General features: G+C 44.8%; 1 protein-coding gene across 11 annotated transcripts in view; it reads right to left on the bottom strand.

Annotated features, from left to right (window-relative positions):
• Window positions 1-16723, bottom strand: part of LOC120896128 (RNA-binding protein Musashi homolog Rbp6) — a 592490-nt gene that overhangs the window by 306586 nt on the left and 269181 nt on the right. For all 11 annotated transcript variants that reach the window (XM_040300013.1, XM_040300010.1, XM_040300009.1 and 8 more), the window contains one exon: window positions 16519-16560. In XM_040300013.1, coding sequence (XP_040155947.1) covers window positions 16519-16560 — 42 coding nt within the window. The remainder of the gene's footprint in view (window positions 1-16518; window positions 16561-16723) is intronic.

Here is a 16723-nt window from a genome sequence, read left to right as displayed (position 1 = left end):
TGGATTGCTTGGCCTGGGAGCAGATGAAACTGATTGTTCTGCTTTTTTTTTACGTGTTTTTCTATAACTGCCATTCGCTAGCAATCAAATCTTAGAGTAGCAAAGGTACTCATCCAGTATGGTATTATAGAGAGCTGCCATTTGTACAATATCAGGACATGCAGAGTAGTAGAGTATTTTGTGTTTTTTTTTGGACAGATAGAACGAGAGAGAGAGAGAGAGAGAGAGAGAGAGAGAGAAATCGAAACAGATTCCTGTTTATTGAAAGCGTGCTGAATCGCAAAGATATTGATTTTCTATTGCAATGTTCTAAGCATACGTACACAAACAAATGGCCGTGATGTACGGTGATGTATTTTTCTACATCATTTTCTCTCTTTCCGTATCCCTCTCTATCTCCCTCTATCTCTCTCCCTAAATGTTTGTATGAAGATGTAAATCCATTTGCAAACTCAGTCAATGTACATTCAAATAGCAAGCTTAAAAATTAGAGGCGGAAAATATTCACATCGAAACATTGGGGACAAATAATGCATATTTTGTAGATAAAGTTTAAATTGACGACGGAGAATTTAGTTTTGAATTGCAAGTAAATTTTTCAAGAGAAATACAAATGTGCAATGATTGATATAGCTTTCAACACTTGTAAACGTGAAACCAATAATTGAGGCTTATTAATGTATTCAAGCATTGTACCAAAATCATCCCCAATCTACCTTCAGGACGCAGCAAACGGCTGTGTATAGGCTGAACAATAAATCCCTACCTAAATGAACCGGGACAAACGTGCCAATCATGTCCCGAAACGAGGCGCCTAGCGATGTGATTTGTTTGCTGCAACTATTTTTAGACTACTTCCGCTCAAGAATGCTGCAGCACCGCACCACACGTACTGATACACTTTGTATCCCTGCAAAACAGGTACCATCGTTCGAACAACTGCAACGCTACGATGTGCTACGAAGGCTATTTTATCAAATTTCAAATTTTAACCTCCCAACATCGAAGGGAAGCAATGCGAAGGATACGGGAACGTGTAAGTGCGATTGCACAACACACTCGCAGCAATCGATTGCCCAATGTCAAACGGCCTATCGCTTTGCCCTGTGCACACTACTGACCGACACACCGGCACACGCCCAGCATACTGATGCCGGGGCGGAGTTGGCGGTGCTAGAGGATGCCCAATTCAACACCCATTGTACGCCGCACGGTCGTTTGGACCATTTTGCTCCACCCGGGAAATCGGATTGCAAGTTTTGAGGCAATTTCTTTTCTCTGACCAGTATTTTTGACCATCAACCGTTGAGATTGCCGCATCGAGCTTGTTTCGGTTCTGGCGTTGAGGTGAAGGTCGCAGTCGGAGAGGATGGATGGCGCACACACACACACATACATACACCCGAGTCAGCTGATAATACTTAGCGATGGTACTTGGCACCCATCGGGGCAAGTGCCGAATCCGACCATCAATGGTCAATGAATTGTAAATTGTTCTCCTCCGATTGGTTGAAAAAAAAAACAACAACGAGAATTGCATCTAGTTGCGAGTGAAGCATATTCTCTGTGTGAACTGCACAAGGAACGAATGGTGAGGCACTGGGCGGGATGAGCACGAAATTGAATGCGATATGGCCACTACTGTCTTTCGCAGAGTGAAATTTGACATGTTAAAACCGAGACATTCACAGTATCGAACAAAAAGGAACATCTCGTTTAATGTTGGCTTTGGTTTGTTCATGTACTGGACAGCGAAGATTTTAAAACGTTTAATGTAAATGCAGGTGATACATTGTTCCACAGTTCCAATATTAAGCTAATTAAGGAATAATTCATCCGCAAAGGATTCATGCGCGTCTAGTATTCAAATCAAACGGAAAGTGATTGGCTTGGTAGCAACGACGACTACATGGCACTGCGAGTTGTTTAGAATTTTGAGTTTAAGTTTTTAAGTTACCCATTTCTTTAGTTAACGGAGATTGTTGTTAATGACAGTATCGCAAGAGGTCACAAAATTTTGGCGGCCAAGAATTTTGCGACCAAGAATTTTGCGACCAGGATGAATCTTTTTTACCATGTCGCACTTTAAGCTATTTATTAAGTGACGAAACTTAGTTTTGAAACTTATAAACTTAACTTAACTACTAAAGTTGTAGCACATAACACGCCTCATAAAAATTCGATTCATCATACTACAACCAAGTTTTCAAAGCAACTGATTTATAAATACCCAAGTAAGAACCTAAAAGCGTACCTTCACATAAAGAACATGTGCAAAGGATCTCTTTTTCAAATACTATGTCAGTGTAGCCCGATCCTTGTTGCTTGTGCGCCCACATTTGGCATTTTTTCACACGATTCTAAGCACCGTGGTACTGAAATATCACTACCAGCCCAATCCAGCGACTAAAATCCATCCTATTGGAAGCCTTCGGTCAACTAGCGCTTGGTCCGCTATGCTATTGGTCGTCTCTGGCGCGCTTTGATGCCTCGTTTTTGTTTGCCTGAGAAAACGAGCATCATACGGGCTCGGTTTTGTCACTGTACCGCGATCGTATGGTTGAAACATTCATGGGCAGGTGCTGTCGTTCTTTTGTCTACCTTGCGGGAAAGCCTCCACACCAAACATCGACCGAACGAGCATGTTGTGTTTGAAACTCATCTTCGCCGCACACGCCAGCGACGTTTCGGTGTAATAGGGGGCGAAACACAAAACAAAAAAACAGATATAGTTATTATTGTTTACCTACAGCGCTTGTTCATAAATCAATCAAGGCAATTTTTTTGATGTATTAACACAACAAACTACAGTTTCTTCCGGTTGTGGTCGTAACAGAGCACTGAGTGTTGTGTGTTTTTCACCAGAATGTCGATGATGTATTGTGTAGTGGTGTACACAGCCAACCGCAGACTCAATTGTCTCAGAAATGATACGGTACACCGTACATCAACAAATGGTGTGATTCGGGAATCATTTTTTAACCGAAGTGTTGGGTTCTGATTTGTAAACAAAAGTTTGATATTAAGAATATAGATGTATAACAAAAAAACAAAACAATCATTTTGTTATTAAACTGAATAATGTGTCTAGCAAAGCCAGAGGCGTTGATAAATTTATTGTAGAGCTGTTCAATTTTAGAATGAAAATTTATCACATACTTCAAATCTTTCCAAAGTTTATTAAAGCACTTTCCGTAATGCTTCTTACTTCACATAATTTGCTCATCTAATTTGCTCGATGGAAAGTTGTTTATCTCACGCTTGCCACGGTGCCATTCTGCCCACACACCGGCACACAGCGGAAGCAGTCTAGGACCCACTTAAACCATTACCAAAATACAACCAAACTCCTATTCCACGTCTCCCAAAAATCTCTCATCTCATCCAACTCCTGCTAAAGACGTGGCTCCCGATAAAGGAGCACGAACCAAACCGACAAACAAACGGAAATAGACAGCAACGAAAAAAAGACACATGGCTAGAATCACATCTTGCTCACCACCATCCGGCGCCTGTGTTTTGCCGGCCAAGGTTTCATTTCAATATGATTAATTGCATTTATATTACTATTGCTGTTTCTTCCACCGGGCCCCGGTTCGATCCGGCCCAGTCACGTTGTCGTTTTGCGCCCCATCTCCAGCATTGCTCATCGATGATATCGTTTGCTGCGGAACGGGCAGCCTGCCGCTTCCTCTCGAACGGCGGCTACTGGACGGAAATGTTTCGCTCGAAACGATAGCCCCCCACCCGATACGAAACAGTATCTCTTTATGTGAAAACGAAGCATAAACTAGGGAGGGAGGGGGAAAACTTTTCCATATCCGTCCAAACATGCCCACTACTGCTGCTGCAGCAGTAGCCCCTGGACTAACTGGCAGGAAAATGGTCATACAGTAAACGGCCACCAGCTCTGCACGCTCCAGCCACTCGCAGGAAGTGACGTGGCGCTCGGCGCTGCCCCAAGACACGGAGGAAAAGTCTTCTGGCGTCCGGCACGCTGCTTTCGCCGTTTCAGGGGCGAGCGAACGAGAGCGCACCCTCGGAATGAAACTGAAGGAAAACGACTCTTTTATGAACAACATTATTCAGATTATTGTTCGTAATGAGATTTTAATAAGTTATGCGATATCGTCCTTCTGCAGCTCATAAAACCCGTCCCCCGTCGCCTGCCATCACGCGGTTGCAAACGGGAAGATTTTCCTTCCCCCGTCTACGAGCCAGCGGTAGCATCAGATGCTTAGTGTAATTGAGCGCCTAGGTGACGTAAGTGGTGGTTCGTCCCATCGACCCCTTTTTGTGTGTCTTTGTTGGTGTGTTGGCGGGCTTTGCAAAAGCAGGAAGACGAGGAGAAGGAGGATGTGCTGCACCATTGTGCGGCGATTGGCTTCCCGTTCGATCAAGGGCCTGGGTAGGACCTCGGTGGCGGTAGTTGCAGAGTCTGAAGTGTAGGGAATGGTGCTTAAGTGCTTGCTTGTTTATTTATTTGACAAATGAGCAAAGGTAATTATCCTTCGCGATACGCGTCCCATAGTGGTGAGATGGGTGTGCGTGCGGTAAGTAAGTGTAAAGCTTATGGGAATAGTAAAAGCATTAAGACAAAAGCAATTGGTTTAAGCAAGCAGTCGTTTGGATGGCGCGTGCAAGTTTCCCTATCAGCTCAAATCACATTTAACCCGAGTTTTATTTAACATTACTGAAAAGTAATAAATAGTTTGTTACATTTGTTATTCAACGTGAATATTATCTATTGTCAATTATTTTTGTTAAAATTATTACCAAAAACTCTCCTTGAAGTATTGTAAATGACAATCAGAACAATATTTGGCTGGCGTTGCTTTGACCAATTTTTTTTATTTAACTGATTACATTATTATTTAATTACTTCCATCAATAACAATTGTAAAAATAATTATTTTGTTACAGTAAAAATATACATATTTTTGAACCATTAAGTTGATTTAAGGGAACAAGCAGATGTTTTCCTTATTAGATGTTCCAATACATATATTTAAACTAGTAGTGTGCTCTCTGGAGTGAACTCACGATTCCGATCCATCTCCGACTATGGTTGATCTGATTCCTACTCCAAAAATTCGGAATCACTAGTTCCGTCCAGAGTCGGAGTTGACCGGAGTCGGAGTAGGAGATGCCTGACCACTAAAACATGGTCCAGATTTCGGCCTACTTCAGACGACTACGGTCGACTTCTGAAGGCTCGGGTTGACTCCGACTACGGGAAACTCCGAGCAATTCCGGAAATATTAAATATAATAATTGTAGTACCATCGCTTCAAGCCTGTCTCATAGTACAGTCGTCAACTCGTACGACTTAACAACATGCCAGTAATGGATTCAAGCCCCAAATGAATCGTGCCGCCATACGTAGGGCTGACTATCCTGCTATGTGGGGATCAATAAGTCACTGAAAGCCAAGCCCACAAGTAGAAGTGGTACAGGCAGGCCTCGACTGACAACGGTTGTTGAGCCAAAAGAAGAAGAAGAAGACCATCACTTCAAACATTATATAAGCAGATATGTTATATTCTTTATCATTTCTCTTATCTTCACGAGGTAAAATATAGAAATCTTTCAAAAAACCACGATGACTTTATTGGTTTTAGCTATGTTCTATGCAAAGTGAAAATTTGGAATCAAAGGCTTTAATGCATGAAAGATATTACTGTAATATTCTGTTCGGTTCAAACAACACGCACACTTTTTTATCAATAGTTTAACCATTAAACTTTATCCCGTTGGCCAATACACATGCAGAAACATAGAATTACTCCGTACTGTACTAGTACTCGCAAAAACATGACGCACTCATGTTGCAGCCCAGGCACACCCTGCGCCATGTAAAACCCGGTACCACCTAAGCCCTTTCAGAAAAAAAAACGAAAATGTTGCCGTTGTGTGACACTACGGGGACGAGCTCTTTGCTCGCAATTTCCAAACCCAGCCAGGCCATCAGCCCCTCACAACCCTCACAGCCTGAGTTTGGTTTTGTCTTACAACCATGTTTTTAAGCTTCGCCCGGTACACCTAAATCGTTCTACCAACGGGCCTGCAAAAACCCCCCATTCTCCCTGGAGAGCCGTGAAAAATTGGTAAAGTGACACGTTAAAATGCTGAATCGAACTGTTACTACCGCCAGAACGTTTCCGCTCATCCCAGCCTCACCCGCTCTGCCGTTGGCTGCTAGCGAGCAACGGGGCAAGGCATAGTTGGCAACATGTTTTTCCATCGCGCCCTGCATTCCACAATCCTTTGCCGAACCGAACCAAAACGGCCCCTTTTCCAAACTCATCGGACCGAATGCATCGGTGTTTCCTCCTCCCCCCCCCCCACCGGGGCCGTCGTGTGCACACGATGCTCCATATTTGAAACCTCGTCCACACGCCGGGCAACTAATTCTACGGTTCTACAGCGTTGGATGTGTGTGCGCTTGGTGTAGTGATCCTCGGTTTCAGTTCAGGCGGGCGCGCGCGCGCCTGGTAGGGAGTTGGTGTGCGGCGACACATAATTTGTCCAATAACAGACAGTTTGTACAAGTAACATGTTTAGTCTAGTGACATGATGGAATTAAAATTGATTCTCCAGTTTCCACGCGGCGAGGGGACCGTTGGACTACCACACCCAAAAGATGCTCTCCTGTGTTGGTTTTCGGCTCTCGAGCGCCGGTATGTGGTGCATGAGAACGTGCTTTTCAGGCTTTTGGAACCGGCTCTCTTCCAACGCCTACCTCCACAGACGCTTCCATTCATTTCCACTGACAATCGTTGGCAGCCAATGTACCATGAACGGTGTGGTGTACCTGAAGAATACTAAAGCTCTCTCTCACACACACACACACACACACACACACACACACACACGTTTATGTAGAGAAATAAATACGTTAAACTGCAGCTTCATTTTCCACAACACACATAAGGCACACGGCTCGATGAACTATCGGCTGCGGCTGGCGAGTGTGTTATCTTTATTTAATCTGCCCTACACATCCGTATGCTGAATTCTCGGCCACTCGGCACTAGTAATGCCGTTGCTGTGTGCTTGTTTAGTAAAGACACATTTTTGTCCCAGCCAAATCGAGATCTCCGAACCTGATGGTGTGTGTTAAATTGAAAGCCTAAAATTAAATTCTCTGTCGTTCAAATGCAAAGCCTGTCGCCTTAATGTACATTCATTTTCATCAGCATTTGGGCAAACAAAGGAATTATTTTTTGGACGGGTGAGAAAGACAGACGTACCAACAATTTAACAAACAAAACTTTCGAGTGCCCCTAGAACTTGCTCATACCTTACATGGATAGAGAGCCGTGCCTGATTCTTCGTGACTGATGTGCTGGTACACTCGATGGCTTATGGGATATTAATTAATTCAAGTGAATGGTTCCAGTCACATCCAACTTCCTTTAAAATGCGTTGCCGAGGAGGAAATGCTTTGGAATCTTTTAAGAAAGATGTGAAAAAGCCTCCGCATACTATTTCTGGGGAGTTCCCGTCTGAACACCCTGTACAAGCCCGTTAATAACAATTCTCGGAGCCGGTGTGTTAGGTTGTAAATTTAAGCTTCGAGGGTTGACAAGTGCACCTACGGCAAGAATTATACGGCTATGCTGTAATCGATCGTTTGCCTCTGCCTGCATGCTTCCAAGATGACAGCCTTCAAAAAAAAGGGCTAACGGTTGGTAATTTCCTTACTCGTAATGGAGAGGTGTCTTGGAGTGCTAGTACCAGCTACTTCTGGCTATTGATTTAACACACTCACACACACCACCATCACCACACGTACATAACTCAACGAGCACTTCCTAATCCAGAAATCGATGGTTATACTCGATTCAATGTACCAAGCGAAATTAAAACCGGGGCCTGGGCAAGTTACATATACTTGGGCTTTTCCATACACGGTCGCCTACCAGGCACACGAAGAGGTACACCACATCCGGTTGTGTACCTACTGCTCGGCGCGCGGCTAGTGTTACCCTTTTCAGCAGGGCGGTAAAGGCGGAAGAAAGGACCGCACTACACACTCCAACGCAGCCTCTGCTCCGCAAGACACAGCTAAAGGGAGCAATGACGTTCGTGCCTTAGCCAAACAATCGAACAGATGCTGTACCGGTGCCGTAGTTCCAGTTCCTTGACTTCCTTTTCCTTGAGCAGCCCAAACAGCCCGGGATTTGCCCTCACGCCCCCGTCCAGGCTAGAAACAAACACTTTCCGCCTCGGCTTCTCGGATGCCGGCTCCGTCGAGAGACGGCCGAGAGTGGTAAAGTAGCATAATTTGGTCTCACAGCCTAGCTCCTCTTCCGCCCAAGCAACAGTAGCTGTGCGGCCCGTTGGAAACATAAACTTTACCGGCCGCGCTCTCTGGCCCTGCTCTGCGGAACGTTTCGTCCTGCAAATGCCGCCGTAAACGCTAGGATGATTATAGGTGTATTGTTAATAAATTATCATATTATTTATTTATAATGCTGCCTTCCCTGCCTGCCGCGCACACGCGTCTCTCGGACTCGAGAGCAAGACACACACACACACGTGCTCACGCCTGAGAAACGAAAACTAATAGCACTTTCATCATTGTCTTGGCGCTTGGGAACGGGTTCCGCCTAGGCATGGGAAACCTCGGAGATGGATAGTGCGCCCGGCAGCCACACCACGAACCTTTTGGCACATCCGTTCCCGGTAAAGGGTAGTGCCACAGCTTTTCCCTCCCCACACATTGCGCACTCCGCGTAGGGCCCAGTGTCTCAATCCGTGCGCCTAACCTCGCTCACTCGTTCGGTGGTTTCAAGATCGAGGCGGCTTAGGCACACTCTGGGGAGAGTCCACCCTTCAGGCCCGGCAGACACACCCAGCTCACACACGTATACGAAAAGGTGAATTCGCAGAAAAGAAACGTTCTGTGTTTTTCCAACCCGATCGGAAAGGGTATTCGGGGCCACGAGCGCGGACCTGTTTCGTTTCAGGGGCGGAAGCAAAGCACACACAAAACCAATAAGAGCGATATGATAAATGGAATTAGCATCCACAGCACAATCCACAGCCGATGGGCGCCGAAGGGAATGGAACGTACAACCCTTCGAAGCAAAAGTGGTAGAGTTGGAGGGGGCGAAGGGGAAACAAAACATATTTGCATTAATATTTCAACATGGGCCACTATTACTCATCTGCCTTCTCAATACATGGTAAGCGGTGCAGTGCACAAGGACGTCTTCTGTACCTTGGGAGATGTTCTGTGGGATCTTTCTCGATGAAAGCGACGCCGCGCTATAGACTCAATTTAAGGAAGGTTGTATTTTTTCTAAAGCTTTTGTGTTTTTTTTTTAGAAATCCGTAAATTCTTGTAATTGATTAAGTATGAAGAGCATCTCAAGCCTTTGAGGCATAATCTTGAGGTTAAGATGACACATCTGAAGTAATCTAATACAATGCTTAAATCAGCACATCGCTTTTCTGAATCAAATTTACCTCGCATGTCCAACATGTGAACACAAAACAACGCAAAAAACCCTTCCATTTTGCCATCTTTGCTCTTCTGCTCAGCAAAACCTCCTCGTAGTCGGCCCACATGCAGCAAACCCCACTCGACACTAACAAGCATCCTCTTACACTGGAGCGCGCGGATTACCTTGCGTCGAGCAAAACCTACCCTCAAACTCAAAACGATGGAAAATTATTAATCAATTGATATTTTCCTTCTCCGACCCGAAGCTCCCACCGAGCTAAGTGGGTCCTTTTTGGCATCACTCACAGGGTGTGGTAAAACAGCCAGCAGCATCTTGCGGCTCAGCTTTTTCCCGCTAACATGACAGTTCTGCATGGCCACCAATTTTCTCGACCTCAATAAGCTGCCGCTGTTTTGTGCCCGTGATCGGGTTGCTCGTTGCTGTACCGGGCAGCTTCTTTTGCCTGGTTTTGTTTGTTTCCAGTGTTGTTTTCACCCCCTTTGCCTTCGCCGCATTCCCAGGAGAACAGAAAGTTGCTTGCTGAGCCAAGGAAGTGGGATGACAAAAAAAAAATAACAGAACGAAAAAACAACCCCAACTCACATACCACTTGAGCAGAGTGTTTTCTGTTTCTGACAGGAAAGGAATCTTCTCCATTCCTTTTTTGTTGTTGCCTCACGCTGCAGCGTAAGACGAGAACAGCGATCATTCCCTTTCGCTAGGGCCGCGATGTAGGGGGAGAGAGACAAAAATGGTTAATAAATTGTTACCAATAACCGTAACCGGGGGTCCGTGAGTTTTCCACCGATACGAGCAGCAAAGATACCGGAACCATCCCGGTTAGCATCTTCAGCCCGTCGGTTGTGGCCTGCTTTTTGCACCCACTCTCTCTCTCTCTTGCTCTCATATGCCTAGCCCCATCACATCTAGGGCAAACACACACACTCCCAATCGTTGTTGCCGCCGTGATAAGCCTAACCCGACACCGATCAGGGCGAGAGTGCCGGCAGAGGCATGGATCATCCCTTGCGGGCATCGAGAGAACTGTTGGAAAACAATTGCGGATTGGTCGATGTTTCGGAATGATATATTATCCTTCGATTTTCGTCTGGTTGTGGTGTGGTGCCACCCGGGTTCGGTGGTAGGCGTTCGTGTACTAGGTACGGGTTGACGGTCTCATGTGCACGTCTTGGTGATGTTTGGTATTTGTGTTTCTTCCCCGTCTGCTCATCCTTCTTCTTCAACTTTCGTTTGTGCTTTGAAAGCACCGAGAGAATAATTCTTGGCCGGCGTATTCTTGCCGGAGATAGCATAACGTTTCCAGGTGGTTGATCTTCACAAATGTCTGTTTGATTCGATTCTTCACATTTGTTTCTTCCAGGGAAAACCACTCGAACAGCAAAGTTGTCCCATATCAATGCTGTTAGCTTGATTGAAGGATCTTTTTTTTTATTTCATTTCGAAAAGGTACTCTCAGTGTCATTACTATTTTCAAGTGTTTATGGACGGTTGTAACAACAAAAAACTCAACCCATACCCGGACTAACAAAGCAGGACACAGTAGGCTTCAAGCTCATTAGACGGTAGTAGGCTTGCTAGAACCATACAGTCCCACCCTTTCAATAGGCAGATCTCATCATTATGGCACTCGGTTAGCTACGGAAAGGTTGCTTGTTAGCGGTTCCCTCCCGCGACACGACACCGGGGGAATAATGGACAGTTGTCATTTGCGATGCACGATGAGTGATCGACGACCTGGCAACTCTCGTAACGCTGTACTGGGTGAGGGTGACATTAATTAAAGCAGCTAGGACCGGGGGAAGCCATAGATCGAGCCGAGTCTATAGATAACGAAGTTCCGTGTGGATTGCGGATGCTTTCTTCTGGACGCTACTTTTTCTTCTCAACACTTCCTCGATTTGATGAATGATAAGACCGAAGGAGACGAACGGAAATAATATAGAGCAAAAGAAAAAAAGATTGACACGTGCACCACTCGATGACTTTCATAATGTGAACCGCGGAGGTATTACGGCGAACGGAAAAAAAACAGATATCATAAGACAGCGGTGCGTGCACGATATTTCTGGTTGCGGGAGTGGTGAAAACATTCTCCCTATTGCCGCCATTTTTCCTTCTACGCCCTGCACTCAACGCTTCAAGCATTATTTCTTGCCTCACATCACGCCAATTCTATAATCTGAGGAGGGCGGCGCAAAACCTCAACCAGGAGCGAGCGAGAGCCAGAAAAAAAGCAAAAGTTAAAACATTAATTAATTTGTCAATCTTTATTACCGGTGCGCGCGGTAGTAATTAAAATTAATGACCAACTTCATGCTAGAAGTTGCACAATGGGAAAGCGATAGTTTTTATTCCCGCTGCTTTCTTTCTCTTTTTTCGAGTGGGCAACGTGTGTTTGTATCTAGGTGTGTTTCTGTGTGTGCGTGTCTAACGCGTTGCCGACTTCCTCATCCAAAGGTAATTTGAACAGCTTGGAAACAAAACAAAAGCAGCAACAACAAAAAATGACGAGGATTATCACGGTGATGTCATGACAGTGACGAATTTTCGAGAACGGGTCAATTAAGCCATCGTAGGCGGGTGGAAGAATTCACTTTCGTGGGGTCAGGGCAAACAAAAAAGGAATGTTCTGAACTAATAAAGATGTTGACTACTTATTTGTCTTTTGGAGTTTAGTTTGAAGTTGAAAAAGAAATATTTTTCCTATACCGAGTCTAGATTAAAAACCTTGGTTTGTTTGGGATGAGATGGAATTACATTGAAAAACACATTACAATGATGCTTTGAATAAATCAATGTCTTCTTAAGCCAGTTTACTAGGGAAATCTTTCTCGAAAGAAAAGAAATCACATCTGGAAATAATAATTAAGATCAAAGAACCAATTCTTATTTGCTTTAGATTGTTATGAGACAACCGATATTTGAAATTCGATCTCGGGCGAAATTCCTAACCATCCAATATGTGTTTTCTAGCATATTATCCAACAATAAAGGCTAAAATCGATAACTATAATTCTCCTTTTACACTTAAAAACAATATCAAACTGCTGGTAACGGCTTCCTTCTTGTATGCTGCTACAAAGTGAAACATGCTCAATCAAACCACATCCAAAGAGCCCCTTTGCCACTTCGCTGCTCTGCATCACATATGCACAGACACACACATACACCAATTATATTGCAATTCAATAATGTGCGCTAAATTAAGCAACGATTTCCCAATTGCCTGTTCAGTTTCGCACAAGCAGATCCGTTTCCGTATCTGAGTATCGAGAAACTTAATTTCACATGCATCCACCTTCGAACACACACACACGAACACACACGACCCTAGCCCAGGGTGCAGAGCCGAGGGGAGACGGTAGTGTATATTCCATTTGCATCGATGTGCTTCCAATGTGCACCAACCATTCACGCTGGAAGTGATACTTCTTCATCTAGAGAGCTCAACCATTTGCTCACGAGACACCCGAGATCCGAGACAACCCAACACGACCCAAACTCTTGCCAGCACCCGCCAGGGGAAAGAGGTGGGTGAAATCGAAATCTTTACTCATCTATTTTCGTTCCACACAACTCCTCCCTTTGTCTCCCCATTGCACCGTACCGTATGAACCCCACTCTCACCAAGCGTGCTCCATCTATCCCGATGGTCGTACTCGATACCACCAGCATCGAAACGCAAATTCATTGAATTAGATAAATTTATTCATACTTGAAAACATTCGAAAAGAAAGAAAAACCATTCGTTTCTCTATTCCTCATTCCTCTTTCCCTACCTCTTCCACCTCTTGACAAAGTGGAAGGGACAAAAAAAAACCTTGGGTGCCGATAAACTCCCGGTTCCGATTTGCCGTCGGTGTGTTACTGTTTGATCACGAGCGAGGGTTAGGGGCAAACACCCGGTCTTGGAAAGGTTTTGAGAGCCGCGCCATGATAGCGGATCAAACCCGACCACCGAGAATGAACCACCGGTATGTGGCAAGCGTCGGAGTGTGTGTATCAGAGGAAGATGATGCTGCTTCCCCGAGGGCCCCCCCGCAGGACTCCGGGCAAACTTCCGACAAAGCATCGGGCTCGGTTCGGTTTTTGGAGCAATGATTTATGATGGCAGAGATCAGAAGTTCGGGAGGTGTGCTTTCTCCGACCACACGCCGCTACCCCCCACACTGCCACCACTACCGGCAGCATTTGGGGCGCAAGTTCCAGGGCAGGATGATTCTTCGATCGATCAATCGAGGAAGGAATTCAAATCGCGGGCAAGTAGCGCTCAGTAAGCGGGTCTGCTCAAACAGTTCAGGAGGTTTAGCCTCGTACCGAGTGTGTGTGTGTGCGTGTGCTAGCACGCTAACAGAGCAATGCTTGAGTTTGCATTTATGCTGAGAGCTTCTGAGAAACGGTTCAGACTGACTGGCACCCTGTCGCAGGTGTAAATACGGGAAGATTGAGGGCGCGAATTGCACGCGCCGAGCAAACGACGAACGACCGATTGCGAAAAGAGTAAGCGTCGATTATTCTAGATTTAGGCACGTGCTCAAAGCTTCGTTTGATCGCGCAACCCTCTTTTGAGCTGATGCTGTCGCCAAAGATTCGTGAAACATCTTCACTGTTTAGACAAATCGACCCGATTGATGGGGGAGATTGCCGTTACAACACCATCATTAAAAATAGCGTTCATAATCCGACCGTGCACCAAAAAATACCGCAAGGCTAAGTGAATTTACTTGACCCCAAATACAATTTCCTTACATCAATCTTTGGTACACTGAGTGGCACACACTTTTTACCAAGAACATGTCGTACAACCTGCTTCGCTTGGCCACCCTTCTTACACGGCTTTACAACGTCCTGCGCAACGCTCCTTCCAGCCAAACTTTCTACACAACACTTCTGCCAAACATCAGCCTAGGGTTGCTGCTTAACGCTCAAAGCACTTTGCTGCTCATTGCACGGAGTACGAAGAAAATGGTAAAGCAAACTCCCAAAAACCCATCAACCATCATCAAGGACGAAGGGGAGGGAGGGGGGTGGGAATGCACGCTGTGTGTGCGTACAAATAACTACACTTTCAATACGCTTCAAACAAGTCCCTGCAGAGGGCAAAGGGCGTCCCCTATTGCTGCTGCTTTGTCGACATTTCTGAAGACATCAGCGACCAACCGTGTGCCAGGACAGCTTCCCCAAAATGCCCCCAAGCACAGGCTAGATTGTTGATGAGAAGTACTCGTGTCGTCCACGGCGTCTCTCGCACTGTTTGCTCGATCGTTGCGCTGCTGGCGGGAGAGCATCCTCATGAATACAGGCGCGCGGAGGAAATGTTTGCCTCTAGCACTGTACTTCGCTTCCCATACACAGTGACATGCTGCGTGTTTTCTTTCATTTTTCTACAACTTATCCCGTAAAGAAAAAGAATGATCTAAAATCGAGTGGATTATGGAAAAAAGCGACATCGACAGGCAACGAAATACAAGGACATTGGGAATGGGGAAGAAACACATTTTCAAAGGCTATCCTCATATCCCCGTAAGCAACTTCTTGTCATCACACTCCTCCCCAGACTGGTCAGCTGTTGTTGGACTCTGCTGAGGAGGTAGAAAAAAAAAACATTGAAGATTCCGAAAAAAAACGTCTCCTCCTCGAGTATGTAAAGTTGAAAGTCTTGTTCGAGAAGTAAACTTTTTCCTTAGAGTCCACGTCCCCAGATGATAGTGACACACTCCTAGGTCGTTGAAGATGTGCTGCTGCTGCCATCATGTTTTTTTTTTCTTTTTCCGCCGAATTGTAGACAATTTCTAACCAACTGCTTGCTCTGCTTTTCGATTCTTAGACAATCTCGATGATGCAACCCCAATCATGGCCCCAGTTACAGGACAAGGAAGCGTTTTCTGAGCAGGGGAAAAATGCAAAGTTTTGCCTTCCCTTTCGGTGTATGATGTATCTTACACGATTGGGACCAAAAATTGCTAAAGCAAGTCGGCCAAAATATTTTCTTGCACGGCGAGAGACACGCAGCAAAAGTGCTCGCGGCAAAAGGGTAACAAGACAAGCCAAACCGATATTTGACATGATTGTCGGGGTGGGACAGATAGGAACTTTTTACCTTGATAGTATGTTTGGCTAGAAACGGACGCGATTGTAACGAGACAAGGTTGAATGAGAACAACTGTTCGACATCCGAAGTGAGAAAGTGTCACTTTTCCCTGCATTTGGAGCGCACAGATAAACTCCCCTTCCATTACAATGCGAATTAGTGGGACGCTAGGTAGGCTGCATTGAAATGATGAGTAAACAATAATAGTATCTGAATTAGTGTGGTACTTATTTTTTCAAAAGCAATCATGTACAATGTACACATTTTATATCATAACATGGATGGTGAGTATCGTAAATAATTTACATTAAATGGATTAAATATGATATTCTTGTAATTCTAGGTCACTTTAGATAAATACTGTAATAAAAGGATAAAGAAAAACAGGAATTAAAGGCTAAAATTGATGTGATAAACAAACTTGCATTACACCATTGACTTGAAATACCAAGATGATAATATTAGTATTGAAAACGAATTTTTGAATCATTTTTTTTTTCTTTGCTACAACAACCGCTGTCGGTCAAGGCCTGCCTGTACCCACTAGTGAGCTGAAGTGAGCTTGGCTTTCAGTGAATTATTGTTACCATAGCAGGACAGTCAGTCCTACGTATGGGGGCACGGTCTATTCGGGACTTGAACCCATGACGGGCATGTTGTTACGTCGTACGAGTTGACGACTGTATCACCAGACCAGCCCAATAGTCAATAGTAAAATAACAAATCCATTGTCTGGCACAAAAGTGCATTCTCCGCTCGGCATAACTTATTCCTCTGGACTGGAAAATAATTTGTATACCGGTGTAAATAAACCGCTCCGAATAGCATTATTATAGATAGATACAAACTCTCTCCTTTTCTCTGTATGTAACGTCTTGCTATATCTCTTTCTCTTTCTCGCACAACTTCGTCTTGCAGACGGTGAAAATGTTACACCATAGCTCCACTTACCTTTGGATGTGCCCTCCTTGGAAATGCTACTTTGGGATCGATCTGCAAAAGAAAGAAATGGAAACGAAAGCAGAGCGTTACGTATATATATATATATATTTGTATTCGTATCAACGGAAGCAAGATAACATTAATACAGCCGACGGACACAGCCGGGCGAGGTGCGATCGTCCAAACATAAAGCACTGAATGGGAAGTGAAATCA

The sequence above is a fragment of the Anopheles arabiensis genome, chromosome 2 (genome assembly GCF_016920715.1).
Source record: "Anopheles arabiensis isolate DONGOLA chromosome 2, AaraD3, whole genome shotgun sequence".
Classification (NCBI taxonomy): Eukaryota; Metazoa; Arthropoda; class Insecta; order Diptera; family Culicidae; genus Anopheles; species Anopheles arabiensis.
The sequence above is the reverse complement of the archived record's forward strand: the minus strand, read 5'-3'. Positions and strand labels throughout refer to the sequence as shown.